Source organism: Bos grunniens, chromosome 19 (assembly GCF_055505025.1).
Source record: "Bos grunniens cultivar Pamir isolate PY7600 chromosome 19, Bosgru_T2T1.0, whole genome shotgun sequence".
In the NCBI taxonomy this organism is placed as follows: domain Eukaryota; kingdom Metazoa; phylum Chordata; class Mammalia; order Artiodactyla; family Bovidae; genus Bos; species Bos grunniens.
The window spans coordinates 52,868,355-52,895,391 of record NC_141183.1 but is presented as its reverse complement, the minus strand read 5'-3'; the positions used below and the strand labels follow the sequence as shown (position 1 = coordinate 52,895,391).

At 39.8% G+C, this 27,037-nt stretch overlaps 1 protein-coding gene across 2 annotated transcripts in view; it reads left to right on the top strand.

Annotated features, from left to right (window-relative positions):
- The first annotated feature begins 504 nt into the window (after positions 1–504).
- CLTC (clathrin heavy chain) overlaps positions 505–27,037 on the top strand; it is a 65,239-nt gene continuing 38,706 nt past the window's right edge. For both annotated transcript variants that reach the window (XM_086360564.1, XM_086360562.1), the window contains exons 1-3: positions 505–783; positions 23,530–23,737; positions 26,407–26,675. In XM_086360564.1, coding sequence (XP_086216690.1) covers positions 742–783; positions 23,530–23,737; positions 26,407–26,675 — 519 coding nt within the window. In that variant the 5' untranslated portion in view covers positions 505–741. The remainder of the gene's footprint in view (positions 784–23,529; positions 23,738–26,406; positions 26,676–27,037) is intronic.

Here is a 27,037-nt window from a genome sequence, read left to right as displayed (position 1 = left end):
CCACGTCCTCTTCGTAAAGGACTCGATTTAAACAGGGCGCATAGGGGAAGGCAGCAGCACCACCATTCTTCAGGGCGGCCCAACAGCCACCTCGTTCCCAAGAGACGCCGCACTTCCCCAGAACTCGCTCTGCATTCTGGCAGCGACCAGCCGACCTTTCCCGACCAGCGTCACGTGCACCCGGAAGTACGTGGGTGGGACCTAAAGCGCCCACGGAAGTGACGTTGGTCGCCCCTAGTCGCATGATGTGGCAAAATGCAAAAAAAGGTGGTGGAGGGGGAGGGAAAAGCAAGCGGCTGGGTAAAGTGATGAGGCAAAAAAGTAGTCCCTTCGATGCCTCTATTTATTGCAGTGTCGCAGCCGTCAGCGAGTTCCTCGGCGCACTGCGACCCGAATTCCTGCGCACCGCGGTACCGCGGCACTCCGTGGAGGGGTACATAAGGCGGAGGGGGGGGTGAAGTGACTGGGGCGGAGTTCTGTTGCCGGGATCCCTCCGCAGGGCTCAGCCGTTTCCGGAGTCTGCGCTGCGCCCGGTTCCGCCATTGCGGCTCTCCCGGACCCTGGAGCCTCCGCCCCCGACCTGAGCTCTTTCGTCTGCCTGCCAGTTTCCTGCGTCCCCGGAGACTCTCCTGCTGAGCCCAGCCTCCCCCCTCCCCCTTCTCCTCCTCTCCTTGGAGAGCCCGGGCAGCCACTGCCCCGCAGCCCCAGTGACAGGAGGAGACCATACCCCCCGACAGCGCCATGGCCCAGATTCTGCCAATTCGTTTTCAGGAGCATCTTCAGGTGCGGTGGGCCGGGGCTCGTGAGGGCTGTGGAGACGAGGGAGGTCTGAAGGAAGAAGCGGGAGTCTGAGTCCAAGCCAAAAAGAGTAGAATCGGAGGAGGGTGGGTATCGGTTCCTGAGGTAGATGGAGAACGGTGCACTATCTCGGAAAGCTTAAAGGGTTAAATGATTGATGTGGGGCTTGGGTGGCAAGGAAGCGAGTCGAGATCCGTAGGGGAGCGAGGCCACGCTGGGGTTTGAAGGCCGCTCTGTCTTCGCTTCCTGGATGGCGAGGACTGCGCATGATAAACCCTTCCACCCCCCGGTTTTATTCAGTTCATTCATTTGGGTTCGTGGAGCCGGGGACGGGGGGAGTTGTGAGGTGGTGGTGATCTCCCGCGTTTCTTCCGGAGCAGGAATTCTCTTCTCCCAAGCCAGCGCAGGGCTGTCACTTCTCATTGCTCTCTCTCTCCCCTTTCCCCCCATCGTGCCTGCACCTAGGAGTTGTGGCGCGGGTGGGTTGGGGAGGAGCAAGCTTTTTTTCTTCCTCCCTCTGCGCCTCTCAGAGGGAAGGGCACCTTCCCCGGGGGTGGGGGAACGACGGCAGCTCCTCTCTTGCCTTGCCCAAGGCAGTAGGAACAGGGAAGGTCACTGAAGGAAAAGGAGGAGGATAGAATGGGGGAATGTATTTAACTGTGTGGTGTCAATTTCAGAGTGCGTGGGGCGGGGGTGGGTCAAGGTTCTTAGGGGGACTCGCCTTTTTTCACTTTATTAATTTGTCTGCGGATGGTGCAGCTTTTATCCCCTCTTTGGTTCTAGAAAAGAGAAATGAGTTGTTCAGAGGTTATCGTGGGGTCTGCCGGAGGTTAGCAGGTAGTTGGCTTGGCGTTGAGTACCTCCCTCAGGATTGCAAGGAATTGAATGAACCCTGGGGATATGGCACACTTGCCCTGAGATATGCAGGGTTATTTGGTCTGTAATTGGCTGCCTTTAGTAGGTTCTAGAGTTCTTCCTCTTGGTGCAGTATCCTGTAGGCAACAGACTGTCTTTATCTGGCAGCTTGCCCATGGCGGGCCCAGGCAGGTGATCATTGGAGGACTTGACTGAATTAAGTCGTCTTTTGAGCTTCTGATTTTCCTGGTTCACCAATCCTTGTTTTACTTTGGCTGAAATAAACTTATTCATGAAGTATGTTTTCTTTCCAGTTACCTCCTTAAAGAGTACTGCCTCCCCTCAATCATTTGAAGGACTAATTCGTCATGATAAGATGTCAGTGGTTTGACATGACACTGATGCTAGTGACCTACTAGACACTTTATCATGGAATGCTATTTACTTTCTGCCATTGTTACAACGTATATAAAGCCTTCTTGTATTAGGTTTAATATTCTGGCTGTCAACATAAATTCGTTTTTTTACAGATTATCACCTTTGCTTGCATCAGCAAGACTTCTTTTCCTTTGTCTTGAAATATAATGAGTAATCTTTACTCAAAAAAATGAGTTAAGTAATGTACTTTTATTCAGCCATTTTTGGTTTTCAGATAACTCATCCGATGCAATAGAACACTATTTGACAAAAGGTCAAAAAACATTAAGTGACAGAATGGACCCAGAAAGTATTGTTCATGCTCCATCCGAATTTTTATTGCTGTGGTTACTATTGTTGAATGTGAAGGGTTAGGAAAATAATGTCTTTGAGTATGAAAGGAAAACACACCCTTGTCCTCACACTGTATAATCTTCCTGTAGACAAAAGTATGTAAAATCATACACAAGAAAAGCAGTTAACAATTGCTGTTTGCTTTACAAAACAGAGGCATATCCCACTAGTAAATCTTGTTTCTTGACTGGTGGTAGTTTGAGCAATAGTTTTCTCATTTCTATTAATGAAGAAACAAGATTATTGAATAATTCCAAAGGTTGGACTTCAACCGTGTCACTAATTGAAGACACATTTAATATGGGTTTCCTTTCTAAGTGGTTCATAGTTTTTGCAAATGCTTGAGTGAAGCCATCTTCTCAAATACTTTGAAGAGTTGAGTGTAAAGTAGCTATGCAAATATACTTAAAGAATTCAGTCTTTAAATTTTTGGAGTAGTATATATATCCCATGCCTAAGCTTAAGCTTGCGATGGTGACTGTATACTAAGGATTATTTTAATTGGCATCTTAGGTCTTTGACCTCTGAGCCCCTGCCAGTTTGCTAAGTAGCAAAAACTTTCTGAAACACTTAAGATAATAATTGGGAACAAGAATTGAGGAACTTGAGTGTAGCATTAACCTGTGAAAGCTTCAAAGGGTGAACTTGAAACGAATTTATTTTTATACCATCTAACTACTTAGACCAACCAAAGGGTCTGTCATCAAGGGTTTACAACTACATCAAATGAACTTAATATTTTAAGTTATGAAGTTTTTTTTCTTTTTTAAGACGTTTAGGCTGATAGCAGTGAACAGATGAGTGCCTATTTGAACAAGATTTTGTTAGAATTGCAGGTTCTGAAAAAAATCCTAGGCTGTGTATAGAGTGCCTGCAGTTATCATTTCTTAGCTCATTTAGTATCTTTATGCTGATTGACACATTCTGCTGTATTCCCAGGTTTTTTGGGTCTGAATTAAAAATCTCCCAGCCGTGTTCTTTTCCCTTTGATCCATAAATGCAGGCATGGAATGTGTTGTGAACTCAGTGGTGGGGGTTCTTGATAATGGTTATTTTGATTTGCAAAGAGAAAGCAGTGCTGAGTTACTGGGATATGTTATATGCTTAACTCTGCCACCTGGAAGAGTCATACTGCCTAGAATTATGTGGCAGTCTACTCTAGGAATAGCTTCCACATTTAAGATGTATCAGGTTTTTCAGTATTTTCCTAATGGTCAATTTACTCAACTTCTAAAGGGGTGTGGCTAATTCTAAAGGCTTCCCTGGTGGGCTCAGAGGTTGAAGCGTCTGCCTTCAAGGTGGGAGATCTGGGTTCGATCCCTGGGTCGGGAAGATCCCTGGAGAAGGAAATGGCAACCCACTCCAGTATTCTTGCTTGAAGAATCCCATGGCTAATTCTAGGGAATGTGCTTTCACTCTGTTTAGGAAATAATTTAAGACATAAAATGCTGTGTGTGTGTGTAGAATCACAGTCGTTTTCATTTTGGTGTGGAGTGAAGTACATGATTTCAGGAACCTTAACCTATAATATTTGAATTATATTTAACAAGATGTTTTCCTGTTACTGTTACTATGTGGCTTTAACTTTTTGAAAGCTACTCTGCAATAGACTTTCTTCCATGATGAAAATTTATACTAGCTACAAAGGCGTATTGAGCACTTGAAATGTTACTGTTATGACTGAAGGACTAAATTTTTACTTCTTTTCAGTTAGTGTATAAATGTCAATAGCTACATGAAGCTATTAACGAGGACATTGGACTGCACAATTGCAGGCAATGCTGATGTGCTTTGTAAGAGTGAAGATTTATTTGGTCACCCATATTTATATGTCTAGAACATTTAAAAATATTTATTTACTTGACTGCATTGGGTCTTCGTTGTGGAATGTGGGCTTGCCCTGCAGCATGTGGGATCTTGGTTCCTGTGCCAGGGATTGAACCCATGTCCCCTGCATTGGAAGGCGGATTCTTAACTACTAGACTCCCAGGGAAGTCCCTAGGACATTGGGTTAGCTAACGCTTATTAATACAGAGTGTTGGTTGAATACTGTCTCTTTTGGGAAGTGGTGATGATGGATAGTGACTAGTGAATGGAAGGAGCAGCACTTGTGAGAGTGTGTTGTGTCCTGTGAATGTGGCGAGTGCTTCCAAGTCTTCACTTAGTATCTTAAACAGCTGGAGAATGAGACTCAAACTAGTACCGAAAGGAACACTGCAGAGTGGGATTTAAATCTAGGTGTTCTGACACTAAATATTTCAAAGAAAAGCAATGATTGGCGTTAAGATGGTTATGCAGTATCTTGGTGTGCTTTTTTTTTTTTTTTTTTCTGTTGGACTTTGCTCTGAGAAGTGGCTTCTCTACTGCTTTAATGTGTGGTTAATGATGTGGTATAGTAGACAGAGCAGGGGTTTGGAGGGTGTTGAGATCAGGGCCATCCAATAGAAAAATCAAGCCATATCTAATTTTCCAGTGGCCATATTAAAAGTAAAAAACAGGTAGAATTAATTTTAATGTTTTGTTTAACTCAGTGGACCCCAGATGTTATTATTTCAATGTGTAATCAGTATAAATCTTTCAGGTGAGATATTTTATATTCCTTTTTTGGGGGTACTGAATTTTCAAAATCTGATAGGTATTTTATGCTTAGAGCACATCTCAGCATTCATAAAGTTATAGTTGGAAAAACAGGTTTGCATATATAGGTTGTTCCAAAATAAGTTTGCCATAATTGTCTTGATTGTTACTGTTTAATTTTAATTAACTTAATATTGAAAATAAATTCAGTCACAATGACAACATTTCAGGTGCTCGGAACTGCATGTGGCTTGTGGAATATGGCTGGAGTATTGGAGAAGGCAGGTTAAGACTCGCCTCTTGCTCCTTTTTCTCTCTAAAATAGGTGTACTACCTCACAGAGTTATCGTGAAGGTCTGTCTATCATGTATGTGAAAGTACTTGGTGTATCATTTGAAGGGTATTGTTAGCTCTATAATTTTTGTCCAGTGTATTTTGGTCAGATACCTCTCAGCCAGTGACACATATATGTAGACTTAAGACCTAGATTTTTATGGTTTATAAATATTTGGTACTCAACCTGAAATTTGAATATTCACTATATATCAACAATTATGTTACAATAAGGACAAAGTGGTGAACAAAACTGACTGCAGCTTGCATTGACTAGTTCTCAGAGGCTGTCCACATGTAATTGTAACCATGGTTGTTACTGAATGTTTGATACAATGCAGGGTTTAATACAAATAGTCGTATGACACAAAATTGATTCTGTTCTGAAACTACCCAAAAGAAAGAAATTTGTACATTAATCATTTCTTATATCCCATGAGTGCTCACATGTGCCATTGGTACATCCGTAATCAGTGTCGCTTGGTCAGATAGATGAGACTCCTAATAAACCACATCTGATAAAATGCCCACCTGGAATGCCAGTCAGGCCTTTGTTAGTGTTGTTTATTTGTTCTTGTATAAAATGATAGTGCAGAAATGTGTGTTCGCTTAGATAGGAAATGAGATCTTAGTCCTTCATATTAGAAAGAGGCTATTTTTAAAAATTTATTTACATAGCTGCGCTTAAGCTGCTTCATAAAATCAAATTGTAAGCCATAGCAAAGTTTACAGCTCTAGATGTCCTTTTTTTCCCCCCCACCCTTCTTGGCCAAGCGCCTGAGGCTAATGCTCTTAACTCAGGGGGGTGGCAGGAGGCCTGGATCTGAATGTATTATGCAAAACCCATCTGTCAGACTTAGATTTTTGTCCCTTCTTTTGTGTTACAAAAGACATAATTTAAGATAGAGGGTGTAACTATTCATCAAATCTTAATTGTCCTGAAATCTGCAAGATCAAAAATTGACCATTAGAGTTATTTGAACACCTACTGTTGTGTCAGGAACTCTGCTAAATATTTTACATTCATGATCTCACTTGATTAGCAAGAACATCCATTCAGGTAGGTAAGGTTAGCCTTATTTTGCAGATGGGGAAAATAGAAGTTCATAGCAGTTAACCTATAGAGTCGCACACAGCTAGTGAGTGGGAGGTTAAATGTTAATATTTGCTCTTTCATTGTGGCATGTTGCCTCACTTGGTGACTGATCTGTATACTTTGTATATGTGCTGTGGTGATCTTTGTATACATTCTACTAGTAGGAGGAGCCTGGTAGGCGTCAGTCCATGGGGTCGCTAAGAGTCGGACACGACTGAGTGACTTCACTTTGACTTTTCACTTTCCTGCATTGGAGAAGGAAATGGCAACCCACTCCAGTGTTCTTGCCTGGAGAGTCCCAGGGACAGGGGAGCCTGGTGGGCTGCCGACTTGGGGTCGCACAGAGTCAGACACAACTGAAGCGACTTAGCAGCAGCAGCAGTTGGTTGTTTTTAGGTCAATAGTTTTTATATTATGAGAAAAGTAGGGGCCAGGTGAACCAACATCTGATTTTCTGTGCCTTTAAACAGATACTTAGCTGAGGTTTTTCAAAGGGCTTTATCCAGGTTCCTGGTAAAAAGTTGTGCAGAATGATTGGGATCCGGTTAACTTGTAATATCCAAGAATTATCTATATCCCTTTCATAAGGCTGAACTCAAATTTCTCTTTCTTTCCTTAATGACTGGAGAGTGAATATGTTCCAGTCTGAAGCCACTTGTGAAAGCAGGAAACTTCTCCTTTACTATATTATTCATGTTTTTTGTGTTTATTCTAGTGTAAAACTAGACTGGAACTCAAGGAAGACTGTTGTGCTGGGGGAGGAAGAAAGGGGAAAGTGGGAGTAGAGCACGCCTGTTCAGTTTGAATAGCATAACCATAGATGGGAAAGGGGTTAGAGATTTGTGGGATTGGGCTTTGGAGGCAGAACTGCCGGTAATATTAATACTTCCTGTTGTGAATCTTTGGGTAAATAAGGGCTTTTCTTTAAGTTCTGAAGTACAGCAGATTTTATTATTTATTTATTTATGGCTGTGCCTTGAAGCATGTGGGATCTTTAGTTCCCCTACCTATAAAGAAAGCTGAGCACCGAAGAATTGATGCTTTTAAACTGTGGTGTTGGAGAAGACTCTTGAGAGTCCCTTGGAGGACTCAAGGAGATCCAACCAGTCCATCCTAAAGGACTCAAGGACTCAAGGAGATCCAACCAGTCCATCCTAAAGGAAATCAGTCCTGAATATTCATTGGAAGGACTGATGCTGAAGCTGAAACTCCAATACTTTGGCCACGTGATGCGAAGAACTGACTCATTGAAAAAGACCCTGATGCTGGGAAAGATTGAGGGCAGGAGAAGGGGGTGATAGAAGATGAGATGGTTGGATGGCATTACAGGCTCAATGGACATGAATTTGAGTAAACTCTGGGAGTTGGTGATAGACAGGGAGGCCTGGCGTGCTGCAGTCCATGGGGTAGCAACACACGGAGTCAGACACGATTTAGCAACTGAACTGAACCTGTGCAGGGATTAAACCTCTGCCTCCTGCAGTGGAAGCTTGGGTCTTAACCACTGGACTGCCAGGGAAGTCCCCTGAAGTACAGCAGATTTTAAAGCCTGTTTTTGAAAGAGTAGGAACTGGGTCCATTGAAACCATTTTGTCACATTAAAATTTTTAATTATGCAATATACCATTGTGTAAAATGTCTCAGATGTTTAATCCAAGCTCTATCTTCTTAGCTTTCCTCAACTTCCTCATTTATTAAATAATTAATACTTTTTGGCAGTTGTTAAGTTAGACTATAGTATGTGTTTGTATTTATATCATGATACTTAGCCCATACAGATATTCAAATATTCATCCTTAGCCCTTTTGCCGGAGGGCCTCTTCATCCAGTAGAGTTGAACATATATGCTATGCAAGAGGGGGAAAAAAATTCCTATTTAGTGAATTATTGAAGCCAAGCTCTTGGAGTTGTACCAGATTCTCCTCCTCCTCCTCCTCGTTGTCTTCATCCAGTCCATTTCTGAAGTGGGGGAGGAAGAATTGAGGTCCTGGGGGTTGCAGTTTTTAGGGACCCTTGGAATCATGTGAAATGAAAAATGAGAATTGGATTGAGAGTTGCTTTCATCTATTTCTGACCAGCTGCTCATCTGAGAAAAAGGGCTTAAAAACGACTATTGTGGATAGAGGGAAGCAAAAGACTATCCACATATGCTTAGCTTGACAAACTGACTTTGGGTAGATCTTATTATTTGAAAGATTAATAATTAGGGAAGACAACTTGTAGGCAGAAGATAGTTTATAAAATCCATCTCTTTCCCAGTTCTCTATAATACTTTACATTCTTTCCTGCTGAACTGTGCAAATCTATGGCAGGTTTCTTTTTAAAACCTCTGGAAAGAGTTTCCTTACATAAACAGTCTTACCAAGTGCTCGTATTACTGAGTCCTTTCACAGTTGCTTCTGTTTGAATTGAATACTACAACATCATTCAGTGAAGGCTACCATGGACTTGAAATCAGCTGCATTGGTAAGAGGTAACACCTCTTATTATTCTTCTCTGTATTGCCTCACAGTTAAAACTGTCTGATGTTGTAAGCAAACATTTTGAATACTGCTTGAAAACCAGTCCATTAGGGAGATGTTTCTGGAGATTATAATCCAAAAAGAAGTGTAAAACAACTCCTGATACATAAAAAGAAATCAGAGGCATGTTATAAATTTACCATGATTGCACCATAATGAATTTTTTAAAAGCACTGTGATGGAATGGAGATGACTTTTCTACTGCTAATGAAGACTCTGTTGTGAAACATGCATTTGAAGAGTTTAAAATGGTTTCTGAAATGTTAACAGTAGAAAGTCATTTCCAAGTTACTCTATACCTTTAAATGTCTATAAACTTAAGTCAAATGACTACTTGAATTATATATTAAGCACATCTAAAATTAAAATTAACCATTTAAAAATGAACAATATAGTGGTATTTAGTACGTTCACAATATTTTGCAGCTATCACCTGTATCTAGTTCTAAAGCATTTCATTAAACCAGAAGGAAACCTCATATGCATTAAGCTGTCTTCTTCCTCCCATCCCCCCAAACTATTAATATGCTTTGTCTCTGAATTTATCTGTAAATGGAATCATACAGTCTGTGATCTTTTGTGTCTAACCTCCTTTGCTCAGCATACTGTTTGAGGTTTAGCCATATGTATTAGTATAAGTACTTCATTCTTTTATGGCTGAAAAATACTCCTTTGAATGGATATACCACATTTTATTTTTCCTTTCATCAGCTGATGAACATGTGTTCATTCTACCTGTTGACTGTTGTGAATAGTGCTGCTATGAACATTAATGTACAAGTTTTTGTTTGAGTACCTATGTTTAGTTATTTTGAATATATACTGAGCAGTGGAATTGTTGGGTCATATGGTAACTGCCCTCTGCAGTGTGGGAGATCGGGGTTTGATCCCTGCGTCGGGAAGATCCCCTGGAGAAGGAGATGGCAACCCACTCCAGTATTCCTGCCTGGAGAATTCCATGGACAGAGGAGCCTGGCGGACTACAGTCCATGGGATCAGAAAGAGTTGGGCATGACTGAGTGACTAATACTGTAACATTGTGATAAACTCTGTATTTTAACTTTTTGTGGGACCACCCAACTTTTTCACAGCGGCTACACCATTTTACATCCCCATCAGCCATGTATGAGAGTTCTAGTATTTCCACATTCTCTCCAACAGTTATCAGAAGCTTTTTTGGATGACCAGGGAATAGTCTGCTTGGGAAAATGAATACCCTGTTGGGTGTTTTTATTTCTGTGTGTTCTCTCCCAATCTTTGTAGTTCTGCCCTCCATTAAATTGTGTGTCCTGCTTTAGATTGCATTTCCATTTCTTCTGAGATAATTAATACCTGTAACCACCACCTAGAACCAGTCATAGCTTTGGTAGCGTTCAGTTGTTTTGTGCCAGCTAAATGGCATTTATACATGAAAGGGCAAAACCTGGGGAGTCACATCTATCTGCAAGATTTGGGGTGTACATGTATTCCCCTGCAGCTTGGTTAGAATTACTATGTGATATTTCATCAAATTATTGGGTTCTTATTTTAAAGAATGAGTCACATATAAGGTTTGAAATTTTCCAGTTAGCTGGCTACAAGTAGGAAAAATTCTTTGAGTCTCCTGATAGTTTACCAAAGCTAGTAGTCTTACAGTTCCTGTCTGCAACTATGGTTCCTTCCTGAAAGTATTAAACATTTTGGAGTGAGTGACCAGAGTTAAAAATAAAAAGTTCTCCTGAGAATGATTGCTTCAGAGATTTACATGGAATAGAAACAAATGTATATGTTAAGTATGGAGTCTACAAGGGCATTTTTATTTGTTGCTTAAAATGTGTGAAGTACATAGAAAACAGTGGCTGCTATACAATTGATGAAAGAACTAAAGGAATGCTGCGTTTTCAGCGTTTTTAAACTTTCCTATAGAAAACAGCAATCGCAGTTTTTGACGTTGTGCTAGTTTCCTGGAAAGGCTCAGCAGTTACTACTGTCAGCATTTTCTTCACTGTGATTAATGCTGGTGAAGGTAGAGGATGTTTGGAACTTTCAAAGGAAGTCATACTGAGTGAAATCCTTGGGTAGGAAGTTAACCAGATCTTCAAACACTTAAAAATATCAGTATTGGGTGACATCCACGTATCAACAGGACTAAAATTGTTGACTTCTTTACTCTGTAGCCGTAAAGTAAATAAAGACTTAAGTCTTTATCAAGATACAAGATTCAGGGACTTCTTCTCTGCCTAGTGGTTAAGCCTGTGCTTCCACTGCAGGGGGTGAGGGTTCCATCCTTGGTTGGGGAACTAGGATCCTGCAGGCCACATGGTGCACCTCCCCCTCCCCCCAAAAGACTCATGATTCATTTACAAAAAATGTAACTGAAGTGGGATTATAAGAGAGCAGGCACAAAAACTGCCTTGTCTGAAACACAGTATCTGTACATCCTTCCTTTACGTTGTAACTATTAAGACAAAAAAGGAGGAAGGAACCAGAAAGTGTAAAGCCAAGCACTAATTGTGAAACATAATCCATAATAATGCTGTCATAGACACAAAGTTTAATATATTTTGATCTTCAGCTGATTCAGCTGGTAAATGAGTTGTGTCCTGAGCTTACTAGTCATTCATTAGGAAGCAGACTCCCCGGGTGTGCTTATAAAGAAACCTGTTTCCAGTAAATGTTCCTGTCTGATCAGATGTAGGAAGTGCTGGATGAAATTAGTAGACTCAAAGCAAATTTGTTATTCTTTAAATTGTATGATATTTGTAGGCACAGACACAATTGTGATTGATTGCTTAGACAGACATTAGGCTGATGGAGAGTGTCATTTTTAGCTAGTCAAAGAATTGGACATTGAAAAAGTAGTCTGGTTTTAGTTGGTTGAATTGTCTTATGGCAGAATTTTTTACCCTTTTTATTTTTTCTACCCTTTTTAATACATGTATACTATTGGATTAATATAGACAGTCCATTTGGTTCCTTTAACAACGTTTTCATAGTTTGATCACTAATGTATTCTAATAGATGCTGACTCAATGTCAATGGATTTCCTGATTTCCTTGATACATGAAGGTTTTTCCAAGCTTTCTTTAGTAACAAGAATTTTGAAAAAAAGCGATTCCCACATTGGCCCTCGCTATGTAATGTTAGTAGCATGACATCAGAGCCAATCTGTTTTCGAATAGTTTGTCATGAGACCATGGTCCCAGAGTTAAGTAACTGTAAAAGGATAGAAATCTCTAAAACAAATTCTTATGTGCCCCCATGCTATTCTAAGAGCTTGTGTGCTTAGTCTCTCAGTCGTGTCTAATTCTTTGCAGCCCCATGGACTGTAGCCCACCAGGCTTCTCTGTTCATGGGGATTCTCCAGGCAAGCATACTGGATGGGTTGCCATGCCTCACTTCAGGAGATCTTCCCGACCCAGGTATCAAACCCAGGTCTCCCTCATTGCAGACGCATTCTTTACTCTCTGGGCCGCCAGGGAAGCTTTAAGAGCTTGCCATTTATTAAACTGCTTAAACCTTTTATGCAGCACCTAATCATGCCTTGCTCCCCCTCATACAGGGATAGACACTTTCTCTTTTCTGTTTGCCACATGGACAGTTAAATCAAGTATAGTTTCAAAACCAAGACCGGAAAATCAAAGCTTAAAATGTTAAAAACTGATGAGCATTTAACTTAGATTTCTGAATCTAATATTGCTGAAGTTAAAAAAAATTTTTTTACCAAATTTTGATTTTAATACAGTCTCTTTCAGAGTCAACATTTTTTAAATTGAGGGTTCATCTTACAGTTGTACTCTTTACGCAAAAGCTTTTTGACATTGATGAGCATCTTAGAAATTGAGGCAGTGGTGGTTTATCAGGCACAGAGATGGGCTTTTCTTTTCCCCTGTTCTCTAAAGAAATTACATCAGCACCTGGGCCTTAGCTATTTGAATGTTTAGTGCTTTCTTGAAAGAAACACGCAGAGTGAGGTGGGCTCTTCCTTGGACCTGTAGCATTGAACTTTGTAGACTTTTTTCCCTTAAGCCTCCTGCAGCTACCTGGGCTCTGAAACCTGAAAGTTGTAATTTTTTTCTGCTTCTCCTTGTCTTGTCTGAAATCCTTATCTAAGGTGCGTGTGTCTTTTTGCCAGCTGTCCTTTATATTTTGCCAGAGTTTAATTTAAAAAAAGTTCTCCCTTTCTCCTTGTTGGACTTGTAAGAAAAACTTCTGAAAACAGTGCTCTCCAGTAGAACTGTGCAATAATGGAAATATCATTCTGTGCTTTCCAGCATGGTAGTCACATGTGGCAGTTGAGTACTTGAAATGAGATCAGTGTGACTGAGAAACTGAATTTTAAATTTTATTTACTAAGCTAAAGTAAATGGCTACATGTGACCATATTGGACAGTGTAGCAAACCTCTCAGTTCTAATTGTCAGATGTTGTTCAGCTCCTTTACAGAGCAAAATCAAACCAGATGAATGGTTTGATTTTCATCTCTACCTTTTAAGGTTGTATTCTGCCTTCCTGCCCTTCAGGTAAACTGTCCAATAAAGTCTAATCCTTATAGCTTCAATTTAATTTTCAAATTCTGTAACCTTTTCATCCCTTTTCTAAAACTTCAAAAAATAATAACTGCACATTTTCATAATACTGGTGAGAGCATATACCCAGTCATCTAGATTTTTAATGCTATGTTGCTGTATTTGTTTTAAACATTTTTAAAATTTAGGCTGTTATAATGGTTCATAAATATTCCAGTATGCATGCATCTTTAGAAAATAAGAAAAGCTTTTTATAATCACAGTAGCATTATAACATCCTGATAGTTAACAATTCCTCAATGTTCTGAAAACCAGTCCATATTCAGATTCCCCTTATTGTCCCTAAATGTTAATTTGGTTTGTTTAAAGCAGGATCCAGGCAAGATCTGTATGTTGCCTTCAGTTATGACTCTTGTAAGAAACATTCTAATTCTTACAGAGTTTGAGATTTACAGAAAAGTTGAAAAATGGTACAGAGATTCTTTGCACACTTTACCCAGATTTGTCAGTTCTTAATTTTTTTTTTTTTGTGCTACATTTGATTTATCCTCTTTCAGTACATTTTTTTTTACTGAACTGTTTGAAAGTGGTTTGTGGATATGATGCCTCTGCCACTACATACTCTGCTGCTGCTAAGTCACTTCAGTCGTGTCCAACTCTGTGTGACCCCACAGACGGCAGCCCACCAAGCTCTCCCGTCCCTGGGATTCTCCAGGCAAGAACACTGGAGTGGGTTGCCATTTCCTTCTCCAGTGCGTGAAAGTGAAGTTGCTCAGTCGTGTCCAACTCTTAACGACACCATGGACTGCGGCCCACCAGGCTCCTCCATCCATGGGATTTTCCAGGCAAGAGTACTGGAGTGGGGTGCCATTGCCTTCTCCTATACTACATACTCTAGTATGTGTTTAATAAGAATAACAAAATGGTCTTATACAGCCATACTGTAGTGATTGAGGTGAAGAATTTGACAGACTAGTGTTAACCTCAGGCTCAATTCAGATTTCATCAGTTGTTCCAGTAATGTTCTTTGTAAGAAAATTCAGGATCATGAATTGCATTGAGTTGTCCTGTCTCTTTTTAAAAGAATATAGGTCATTTTTCTTGTGGCATGTTCCCCATTTTGTGTTCGTCTGATGTGTCTTCCTGATTGACTTCAGGCTGTATGTCCGGAATACTGCAGGAGTGATGTGTCCTTTGTAATGCTTCACATTGGGAAGGGAAGCACATGCTGTCATTTTGACTCATTGCTAGTTATGTTAACTTTTATCACAACCCTTGCATGAGGGTTGGGTCTAACAGTTTTCTTCACCATAAATCTCCTTTCCCTTTGTTTTGTGGGAAGATATTTTGAGACATTACAAATACTTGTTGTTTCTCAAAATTTCATCTGTTCTTGTATCCGTTGATGATTTTTGTCTGAATCAATTATTGTGTTAATTGCAAAATACTGACTTTTAAAGAATTCCATCAGTCTTTTACCATTTTTAAGTTAGCTTTCTTCTGCAAGGAACAACTTCTCCTGTTTTATTTATATTAGTGCAGAATCTTGGGTTTCATAAATCCTTTAATCTGTAATTATCTTGAAAAGTAATTAGCCATATACAATTAGTAAAGAAATGTTGTCCTTTTGTGTAAGAATATTTGAGCCTTTAGAACTATTGAGAGGCAGGAATGGCAGAGGCTTTCATTCTTTAAGAAAGTTTTTATTTGAGGAGCTATGGTTTAGTTGGGTAAATGGATCTGAAATAGTGGGGCATGGGCAGATTAGGAAAAATTGGGAAATTTTGGTTTTAGAAATGTATTGGGGGCTGGGGAGCGGTGTGTGCGTGTTTCTCTGACCCAGCTAGCTTCAACTCTTGGGCGCACTAAGGGAGAAAGTGCTTTCCACTTCAGCTCTTTCTTAGCCTTGAGCTCTTTAGGGTAAAGAGAATTATTTCTCCTGACCTTACACCTTCTGTTTGCATTAGCTTTCCTGGCTTGCTCCCTAAACAAAGGTTTAGGAGATATATTTGCCAAGTTTGCTAGAAAGCCTCAACAGTACTGTTCCATGTGCCCCTAAAAATAATAATTGAAGTAAAATGGGGTTACCTGGCGTGGATATATTACATGATTCCATGTTATGTGATTTTGAAGAGTCTTGTCTCTACCTGACTTTTAATTGGGTAAATTAAAGAGCAGAATTGGAAATTTTAAAGAGTAATTTCCTTTTCTCAAAAGAAAAAACAAACAAACATGCAGTGTCTACTAAGTTGAGCACAGAGAGACTAGTAATCTTTTTATCAGTAGTTCAAAGAAATTCACACCCTGAGTTTTAGCCAACTTCTAGCACAGCTGAATTAAGCAGATAAAATGCAAATTCAAAAAAAGCTAATCTTGAGCTGGCCAGAGTACTCATGTATTATATGTGCTAATAGTATCTATTGAGGCTTTACTATGTTCTGAAAGCACTTCGGTTAAATCCTCACAGTTGTGGGAAATGTACTATCATCTCATGTTTCAGATAAAGAAATGGTAGATATACAGAGATAACTGATTTACCTTTGGTCATTTATGTGGCAAAACTAGGGCTAAACCCAGACATTTTTTCTCGTATGAATCCACAAAACTGATTTTGGATGGCATTTGTAGTTTATAATCAGAGTTATGCATTTGTATGGTAATTGTCTATTTGAATGGAGAACCTTCTGTGTTCTCTGGATTGTGGGGAATCTGAAATAGTGTTTCTGACTACAAAACTAAGAATGCAGTGTCTTTTTTGTCTTTTGGCGTGTAATCTAAATTGGGGGGACAGGGGAAAAGGAAACAATTCTGTATCATTTGTAAAATATAATTCCAGGGCACTCCAGAGTTTGGGTGTGCTGATTAACATAAAATCTATTTACAGTCAACCCTCCTCTCCTTATCTGTGGTTTCCCATACATACAAAGGCCTTAACCAGCATCTGTGGACTTTTGATGTCTGCCAGGGCACCTGGAACCAATCTCCAGGGGGTAACTAGGGATGGATGACTACTTATTTTTTAGCATCTGAACTAGATTTAAGTGTCAAGTCTTAGAGTAGTGCCACTTACAGACTAGTATGCAGAATCCAGCCTGGAAACGAAACAAACTGCGAAGTTTGGTGACTTCTTCATAAGGGAGCAGTCAGTGGCTGTGTGCTTCTGTGCATGTGCCATTAGTGCTTTGGTTTTTTTTAACGGAGACTAGTGTTGTTTCTTTTTAAGGGAAACTGGAAATATATATATATTTTTAACCTGTGCATAGGGTATCTAAGATGGAAAAGCATCCCTAGTTGCTGGCGGGAGAGAGGTATTACTGGAAACATGGAGTGAGTGCCTTTTTTTTTTTTTTGAGTGAGTGCCTTTTAATAGTAGTTATACCCGTTTATCACCCCACTCCAGTACTCTTGCCTGGAGAATCCCATGGATGGAGGAGCCTGGTAGGCTGCAGTCCATGGGGTCACACAGAGTCGGACACGACTGAGCGACTTCACTTTCACTTTTCACTTTCATGCATTGGAGAAGGAAATGGCAAGCCACTCCAGTGGTCTCGCCTGGAGAATCCCAGGGATGGGGAGCCTGGTGGGCTGCGGTTCATGGGGTCGCACAGAGTCACACATGACTGAAGCGACTTAGCAGCAGCAGCAGCAGCATACCCTTTTGTATAGAATGAATTCTTTGTCATATGCATGTCACAACTATTCAAAAAGAAAAAGATTCATTTTTTTGGACCGAAGGGTATTGACTCCATATTCTTATTTTATAAATAATAGTTATAAAATATTAAAAATTATTTGAAGTATAAAAAAGATACTTTATTATAGAAACTTCCAAGAATATCTCAGAATAGTCCCAACTTCAACAGTTGAGAGTCCCTTGGATACCATGGAGATCAAATGACTCAGTCCTAAAGGTAATCAACCCTGAATGTTCATTGGAAGAACTGAAGCTGAGGCTCCAATAGAGTTAAGCCACCTGATGGGAAGAGCTGACTCATTGGGAAAGATGTTGATGCTGGGGAAGATTCAGGGCAGAAGGAGAAGGGGACCAAAGAAGACATGGTTGGATGGCATCACCGACTCAATGGACAGGAGTTTGAGCCAAGTCCAGGAGATGGTGAAGGACAGAAGGGAACCTGGCATGCGGCAGTCCATGGGATCACAAAGACTCCAACACAGTTTAGCGACTGAACAACAAACAACTTCAAAAGTTGCTAATTGAGAGGATAAAAAATGTGGACAGTTTGAGTATTATTGTGTATTCTCTGAAAACAGCTGCAAGTATGTAGACGCTTAGCATGTTCTCTGAATTTATTAATGGTTTGTTCCACAATCTGTGATTCAGTTTCTGTGGTATATAGCTCATATACCATTCAGTTCAGTTCAGTTGCTCAGTTGTATCTGACTCATTGTGACCCCATGAATCACAGCACGCCAGGCCTCCCTATCCATCACCAACTCCCGGAGTCCACCCAAACCCATGTCCATTGTGTTGGTGATGCCATCCAACCATCTCATCCTCTGTCGTCCCCTTCTCTTCCTGCCCTCAATCTTTCCCAGCATCAGAGTCTTTTCAAATGAGTCAGCTTTCCGCATCAGGTGGCCAAAGTATTGGAGTTTCAACTTCAACATCAGTCCCTCCAGTGAACACCCAGGGCTGATCTTTAGAATGGACTGGTTGGATCTTCTTGCCGTCCAAGGGACTCTCAAGAGTCTTCTCCAACACCACAGTTCAAAAGCATCAATTCTTCGGCGCTCAGCTTTCTTTATAGTCCAACTCTCATATCCATACATGACCATTGGAAAAACCATAGCCTTGACTAGACGGACCTTTGTTGGCAAAGTAGTGTCTCTGCTTTTTAATATGCTGTCTAGGTTGGTCATAACTTTCCTTCCAAGGAGCAAGCTTCTTTTAATTTCATGGCTGCAATCACCATCTGCAGTGATTTTGGAGCCCAGAAAAATAAAGTCAGCCACTGTTTCCACTGTTTCCCCATCTGTTTGCCATGAAGTGATGGGACCGGATGCCATGATGTTAGTTTTCTGAATGTTGAGCTTTAAGCCAGCTTTTTCACTCTCTTTCACTTTCATCACCATTAGACCTTTATAACTGACTAGAATATTTTATGGCTAGTATATGTTGTTTTGAAAATGAAACCTGTTTAAAAACATTACAGTGTGTTGGGTTTTGTTCTTTGTCTGCACTGTGCAGCTTGTGGGACCCTAGTTCCCTGACAAGTGATCAAACCTGGGCTTGCAGCAGTGGAAGTGTGGAGTCCTAGCCACTGGATTGCCAGGAATTCCCTTCGTTGTATTTTAAAGTTTTAATCTACACAAATATCATTAGACATAGATATCTAGTATGATAACCCTTTTATGTGACCCCATTTTGAGAGTGCATCTAAACCAGAATTGTTTTGGGATGTTTTCCTTTTTAATAAACCCTTGGAAAATTTGGGAAGAATTGGTGAGTGTTCTGGGCTGGAAAAGGTCAGTTTTCATTGCAATCCCAAAGAAAGGCAATGCCAAAGAATGCTCAAACTGCTGCACAATTGCACTCATCTCACACGCTAGTAAAGTAATGCTCAAAATTCTCCAAGCCAGGCTTCAGCAATATGTGAACTGTGAAATTCCTGATGTTCAAGCTGGTTTTCGAAAAGGCAGAGGAACCAGAGATCAAATTGCCAACATCTGCTGGATCATGGAAAAAGCAAGAGAGTTCCAGAAAAACATCTATTTCTGCATTATTGACTATGCCAAAGCCTTTGACTGTGTGAACCAGAGATCAAATTGCCAACATCCGCTGGATCATGGAAAAAGCAAGAGAGTTCCAGAAAAACATCTATTTCTGCTTTATTGACTGTGCCAAAGCCTTTGACTGTGTGGATCACAATAAACTGTGGAAAATTCCGAAAGAGATGGGAATACCAGACCACCTGATCTGCCTCTTGAGAAATTTGTATGCAGGTCAGGAATCAACAGTTAGAACTGGACATGGAACAACAGATTGGTTCCAAATAGGAAAAGGAGTATGTCAAGGCTGTATGTTGTCACCCTGCTTACTTAACTTCTCTGCAGAGTACATCATGAGAAACGCTGGACTGGAAGAAACACAAGCTGGAATCAAGATTGCCGGGAGAAATATCAATAGCCTCAGATATGCAGATGACACCACCCTTATGGCAGAAAGTGAAGAGGAACTTAAAAGCCTCTTGATGAAAGTGAAAGAGGAGAGTGAAAAAGTTGGCTTAAAACTCAACATTCAGAAAACGAAGATCATGGCATCCGGTCCCATCACTTCATGGGAAATAGATGGGGAAACAGTGGAAACAGTGTCAGACTTTATTTTTTGGGGCTCCAAAATCACTGCAGATGGTGACTGCAGCCATGAAATTAAAAGATGCTTACTCCTTGGAAGGAAAGGTATGACCGACCTAGATAGCATATTCAAAAGCAGAGACATTACTTTGCCAACAAGGGTTCGTCTAGTCAAGGCTGTGGTTTTTCCTGTGGTCATGTATGGATGTGAGAGTTGGACTGTGAAGAAGGCTGAGCGCCGAAGAATTGATGCTTTTGAACTGTGGTGTTGGAGAAGACTCTTGAGAGTCCCTTGGATTGCAAGGAGATCCAACCAGTCCATTCTGAAGGAGATCAGCCCTGGGATTTCTTTGGAAGGAATGATGCTAAAGCTGAAACACAGTACTTTGGCCACCTCATGCGAAGAGTTGACTCATTGGAAAAGACTCTGGTGCTGGGAGGGGTTGGGGGCAGGAGGAGAAGGGGACGACAGAGGATGAGATGGCTGGATGGCATCACTGACTCGATGGACATGAGTCTGGGTGAACTCCGGGAGTTGGTGATGGACAGGGAGGCCTGGCATGCTGCGATGCATGGGGTTGCAAAGAGTCGGACACGACTGAGCGACTGAACTGAACTGGGTATTCTCACTGAGAAGTATCAGCAATGAGGAAAAATTCTTACTGACCTTATTTGAAGAGGTGGGAGAAAAAGTAACTTTTTGTTAACCTATTGAAATAGGTCACTTATCCTAACAACTGGGAGAGGCTTTTTAGGAAGGAGAAATTTCCTATTTAGTTATGTAAATAGGCGTTACTTAAGTATGCTTCTTAAAATGTTTAAATGTGTAGATTGGTGAGGATTTGCCATCTAGTTTTTACTTAATTTTTTTTTAATAAAGTATAAATCTTTCATATGCAGTACAATGTTGATAGAGAAGGTTAAAAATATATATACACAGCTTTCTTGGTAGAATGTGTTTAATGAGAAAAAGTAAAAGTACTACATAGATTGAGGAGAAGTATCAGGAAGTGCCCCCACTTTGCACCAAATCTTTGCTTTTTTCTGCAAATAAAACAGCTATGAGGCTAAAGGTCTCTGCTGGCTTTTGAAGACATTTCTTGATGCATTTATCTGGAGATCTGGGAAAGAATAAAACACATGTTTCTTGACTTACCATTTTCCCTCCTCTTTATTATCTCATAGTGTTTTCTTTTCTTACAGTTAGTTGTCTTCTACCTACCTCTTATGTGGAGGAATAAAAAAGAATCTCTTGGAATCATTTAGTTCAGTGTGTTTGTGGTTTGCATCCTTGTTTTAATTTTACTGTTTGACTAGCACTGTTTATTTTTACTTTCTCAGACATTGTAGGATTTAAGCTGTGACAGCTGAGACTCAAAATTGCTTTTGGTAAATGCTTGGTAGTAACTTAGAGGCCTACAATTCTTTTAAAGAGTAGTTTAGAAGATAACTTGTTGCTTTTATGTATATGGTTCTGGGAGCTCTAGGATCTACTGAAATATTTTTTTAATTATTGGAAAGGTAACTCAATTAAACTTGAGCCTGAGGACTGGTCTACTCAGAAATACAAATGTATCCACCTCTTATGAAATTAGACAGCCTGGTTTGCATAAGCCATCCCTTAACCCCCGACAAGGTCCCTTCATGGATTGTTGAGGACCACTTCTTTATCTTCCTCCATTAGTTCTGAAACTGAATGTCACTAAAAGTTAAAGTTAGGAAGAAATGAAAATTGGTAATTCATAAAGTTGTAACCAAACTCACTTATAAGTTACATATCTCACAGCTTGTATACTTGCCTTGCACTACAGCATATACTTGAGCTTGTACAACTAGTTAATCTTCCACTTTATTACCATGTTTGTGTTAATAGTTAGACAATTGCTTGGTTACATACCCTGGTATTCAGTGACCAAGTTACTGTAACTATACTTTATCATTGTACCTACAGTCATTGAGGTGTAAGAGGGAAGTGAAATTACAATGTAGTCTCTTAATCTTACGTTGTATTCTTTTGAAATCCTGGACTGGTTATAGTTTAGCACTATTAGCAGAAGAGTTTGACAGAATAATTTATGTAAAAGACAGGTTACCTTTAGGGCTTGCCAGGTGGCTCAGCAGTAAAGAATCCACCTGCCAGTGAAAGAGACATGGGTTCAATCCCTGGGTCAGGAAGATCCCCTGGAGTAGGAAATGGCAACCCACTGCAGTATCTTGCCTGGAAAATTCCGTGGACAGGGGAGGAGCCTGGAGGGCTACAGTCCGTGGGGTTGCACAGAGTTGGACAGGACTGAGTGACTGAGTACGCATCACAGTTACCTTGGCTCAGCTGGTCCAGAAAGAGTAGTGACAGTTTTCTTTTCCCATGCTTAAAAAAATTTTTTTTTTCGTCTTCCTGCTTTAAAATTTTTGTTTGTATTTTGTTCCATGTGAACTTGTTACCTATTGGAGGAAAAAAATAAAACCCTCCGGCTGGTCAAGGCTAAGAAAGCCTTCAGGTAGCCCTTGAGTGGTGGTCTATTATACTACATTTAGTCACCTAGAGAAATGACCCAGTCTGGTAGAAATCTCCTTCTCCTCTTGTTCTCAGTTATATATTTAACTAGTTTTTAAAGATGTGTCATCTTTAGATCTTGTATATTTGCTTAGCAAATTAATAGCTTCTGCATACACAAAGCAAATCTGATTCCATTATTTTCCTTGTTAAAATCCTGAAGTAGTTTCCTTAGGATCAATTCCTGATTCTTACTGGGGTACATCTATCTTACCAGTCTAGCCCATACTTGGTTTGTAATCTTAATTCTCCAAAAACCTTTCATACATAATCTCTATTCCCAGTGTTACAAGAGCACTTAGAATTCCCTTAGCAGACCACACTTTTTTTTTTTTTAGTCATTTATTTAGCTGTTTTGGGTCTTCGTAGCAGCACATGGGCTTAGTTGCCCCACAGCATGTGAGATCTTAGTTCTCCAACCAGGGATCTAACCAGCATCCCCTGCATTGAAAGCAGATTCTTAACCAGTGGACCACCAGCAAAGCCGCAGCAGACCACACTTTCATATCTCTAGGCCTTAATATGTGCTCATCCTTCTGTGGTGTGTTCTCGAGTCTACTTCTGTTGAACACATTCACTCCCTTGCCTGTAGGCTTCCTTTGACTGGATCTCTCTTATTACGTATCTTTGTTTTGGCCCTTTTTGCCAAGTATTGTAACTTACTTGTCTGCTCTGGCTGATCCAAGTTACTTTAGACCAAGAACCCTGTGAAATTTTTAACTCTCTCATTTTATGCTATAATTTATCAATAATTTTCAGTTTCCTGAAGTCCAGTACATATGATCAAGTAACTACTAAATCCTAAAGGGGATTAGAGAGGACGATCTAATAGTTCAGAAATCCCAAGCCAAGAAACGTTGATTACCTCAGGTTCCTTGACCCATAAAGGCTACCTCTCAGATGTAGCTCTTACCTTTATATCTGTCTGTTCTTCCTCTTAGTTGTCACCAGATGGTTATACCTCTCAAGTTACAACTGCAGGATTATAACAAAACAATTGAAAACCATACTTGTTGGAAGAGAGAAGGTCCATTATATTAATTGCCTCATTTGAATCCGTGTAATGGAGTTGTCAATGTTGACCTTGAAGTAGTAATGGTTAAATGAGGATTTGTAATGATGACCACACATGAATATCAAGTCTTTCTAATTCACTTGGTAGCATGATTTATTAATGTTTTTTGTTTTTTTCTTCCCTCAGCTCCAGAACCTGGGTATAAACCCAGCAAACATTGGCTTCAGTACCTTGACTATGGAGTCAGACAAATTCATCTGCATTAGAGAGAAAGTAGGAGAGCAGGCCCAGGTGGTAATTATTGATATGAATGACCCAAGTAATCCAATTCGAAGACCAATTTCAGCAGACAGCGCCATCATGAATCCAGCCAGCAAAGTAATTGCACTAAAAGGTATAAACAGATTGTGTTTTTTTCTTAAAACTTTTCCTATAGGAATTTATTCAAATACAGTAATTAGAATCTTTTTTTAAGTATATTAAGTTTGGTTAAACAGATCTGCAAAGTGAAAGCTGTTACTGTGATTTTTTAAACTATTTTCATGACTTTTACTTGGCATAATTCTGTGAGCTGTCTTACTTTCTACACATACTTGGAAAATTTTAAGATTTAGATTAAATGAATTTAAGCTTTATATCTATGGTGTGGTAATATTATATTAAAAACATAACCCCATTTACAGAAGACACAAGAAATTAGTGATTTGTTTTCTGGAGTAAAATATACTTTACTAGTATTAGCAACTAAACATTGCAGAATTTTGTTATGGTGATAAACTTGCTCTTCATTCTGTGTCTTTTTTATATGTCAGGTTTGTGTTACATTTAACAAATTCTAAAACTGGCTTGAACTTAGACTGATTTTTAAAAGTGTGTGTGTATATATAGGTAGGTATTAACTTTTTGGAATCAATGGTGTTAGTTTATTCAGACTGACTTTTTAATTGTCATAGTAGGGAACTAACTCTACAACCTGGCAGTCCAAACAGAGTTTAGAGGCCCTCATACTTTCTGGGAGTCTTACGTTAATTTTTTTCCTTTGAACTTTAGACTGAAAGTAGAATTGACTATTTAAAACAGACTCTTACGAGGGCTAGGTAACTATCTCAACTTGAAAGAGACATTTAATTGGCTGTTTTTTGGTTTGTTGCTTTTCTTCTTGATAGTAGGAGGAAGTGTTCAGATTCTTGGTAATTTCTTGGTAAATTTGTGGGTGACTTGTTCCAGGTGCTGAAGTATTTAAATAGACTTGGTTTTTTCCACATGATTTATATTTTGTGTTTAGTAGTGACACTGTTTGGAAATTAAATTGATTGGGCGAGGGGTGGACTGAAAACATACTCAAAGAAGTCATTGTTACATCTCTGCAAGATAGAAGTTGATCTCATCTCTGGGAAAGATGGTCCAGATTTTACCTGGGATACTTGTTCTGTGGCAGTGGTCTGTTATTTGCAGTACATATTTAAGGTAGTAAGTTCCCTTCAGCCTCCTTAAAGAATTTAAATTCAATTGCTTAACAGCTCTCATTCCTCTATTAAAAGGCCATCGTTTTAATTTTCTCATAATTCTTTTCTATTTTTAATGTTATTGTTATTTTATCACATTTCTTAATGCTTTCTTATGTGTGCAGATGGTGAGTTTTCTTAAATTAGATTGTATTAGTTATTGTCCTGTTTTATAAAAAGAATAAATTGAAAGAGTTTTCAGAGCCCCATACAGTAATACCATTATAGATCTGTGCCTTTGTGTCTACACTACATAGTTAAGCTGTCAACCCTTGCCCTCCTCCCCAAAACACCCCATGTACATATGCTCCAACCTCTTTCACATAAAGAATAAAACATGTAATTAACTAGGGGTTGGGGAAGAAACAAAGGAAATTTAAGTTATTCCCAAATATGGCTTCCTTCTGAATCCAGTTTCAAATCCCTTAGTTTCTTTTTATAAACAGGACCGTAACTCTCACAATTGTTCAAGTCTGGTTGTGGTTTACATATTGTGTGGGATGGGGATAACATTCTTCATTTTATGGAAGAAGTTTTTACCCATGTAGTAATTAAGGAGGGTTGTGGTACAAAGCTGTATGTTTTGTGTCCCGTCCCATCCCTCTCTCCACCCCCACTCCCTTACTACCTTATAATTTTTGCTCTTCAGGAGCCAAATTCTCTGAGGCTCAGGAATGGAGTTTTCCTTAGTCTCTAAGGACTAATACGAATTAGGCAGCCTAATGTTAGCTGTGGGCTTTGATCTCTATTAACTTAACCCAAATCACTTTTTGGATTGTGATGGGTCTCAAATTTTCAGTATAAACCTTTGCATCTAACTCAGTGAACTCTTAACATTCACAGCAGGTTTCATCCTCTTTTACTAAATGTTTGCTGTTTTAACTGGTTGAAGCTTGAATTTTGTTCTTACCTTTAATATATTAACATCTGAAACCTTCCTCCTTTGTCTTCCTCTCCTTTTCTGTAGCACCTCTACCTTCCCTTTGTATCTTAAACCAATACAGTGTAGCATGCACCTCTCTCATGTGTTAGTGGTACAGGTAGAGTTGAAGTAGATCCTCTTCCAAAGAAGTTTCCACAAGATATATTTGAATGGGGGATGGCTGCCTTTTAAAAAGTAGACGTTTTCCCCATGTGCTTGAATCAGATTTGTTTTTTTCTGTGTACCAACCATTTTTTTTCTGTGTACCAACCATTAAGTTTATGGGTAAGCATTCTTAATTAAGTATGAAGGTTACAACTTGTTTTTCATCATTAAGGGAGCTGTTCATTTTTAGTTGGGATTTAAAACTCTTTGGAAGTAATACTATCTGTTTCAAGTGTATTTATTAGAGGTGATAGTTTTTGCTTCACGTTTAGGTGTAGATTGCTCAGTCCCAGCTCCTCAGTGGTTGCAGCTCTGTCACTGTGACTACTGTAGATGTTATTAGTCTCACGCTAGGACCATTTTGTTTGGAAGTTACAGATTTTGATGCAGAGATAGTCTGATCTAGCTAGATAGTAATTTATCTTGAGCTTTGGTTTCTTAGTGATTCATAATTCTTACTTTTGTTTTTAGCTGGGAAAACTCTCCAGATATTTAACATTGAAATGAAAAGTAAAATGAAGGCCCATACCATGACTGATGATGTCACCTTCTGGAAATGGATCTCTTTGAATACGGTTGCTCTTGTTACGGATAATGCAGTTTATCATTGGAGTATGGAAGGAGAGTCGCAGCCGGTGAAAATGTTTGATCGCCACTCTAGCCTCGCAGGGTGCCAGATTATCAATTATCGAACTGATGCAAAGCAAAAGTGGTTACTTCTGACTGGCATATCTGCACAGGTAACATTTTTCTAGTTTTGAATAAATAAAAGGTCTAGAGAATTTATGTGCTTGAAATGTAGTTTATTTTGAAATTGGATCTTCTTTGCCCATCTGACCCCCCCCCCCCTTTTTTAAAAAAGAAATAAAAGTTGCTGGTTTAATCCCTTGTACTGTCATACAGGTTGGAGTACTCTTAGCAAGGTGTTTTGAGGTCTTCTCTGCGGGTTGAGGGAATGAGTTTGAGTGATTTGGAATTTATTGTGGATATTTACTGCAGAATGAGTACTCCTGCTGCTACTGCTAAGTCACTTCAGTCGTGTCCGACTCTGTGTGACCCCATAGACGGCAGCCCACCAGGCTCCCCAGTCCCTGGGATTCTC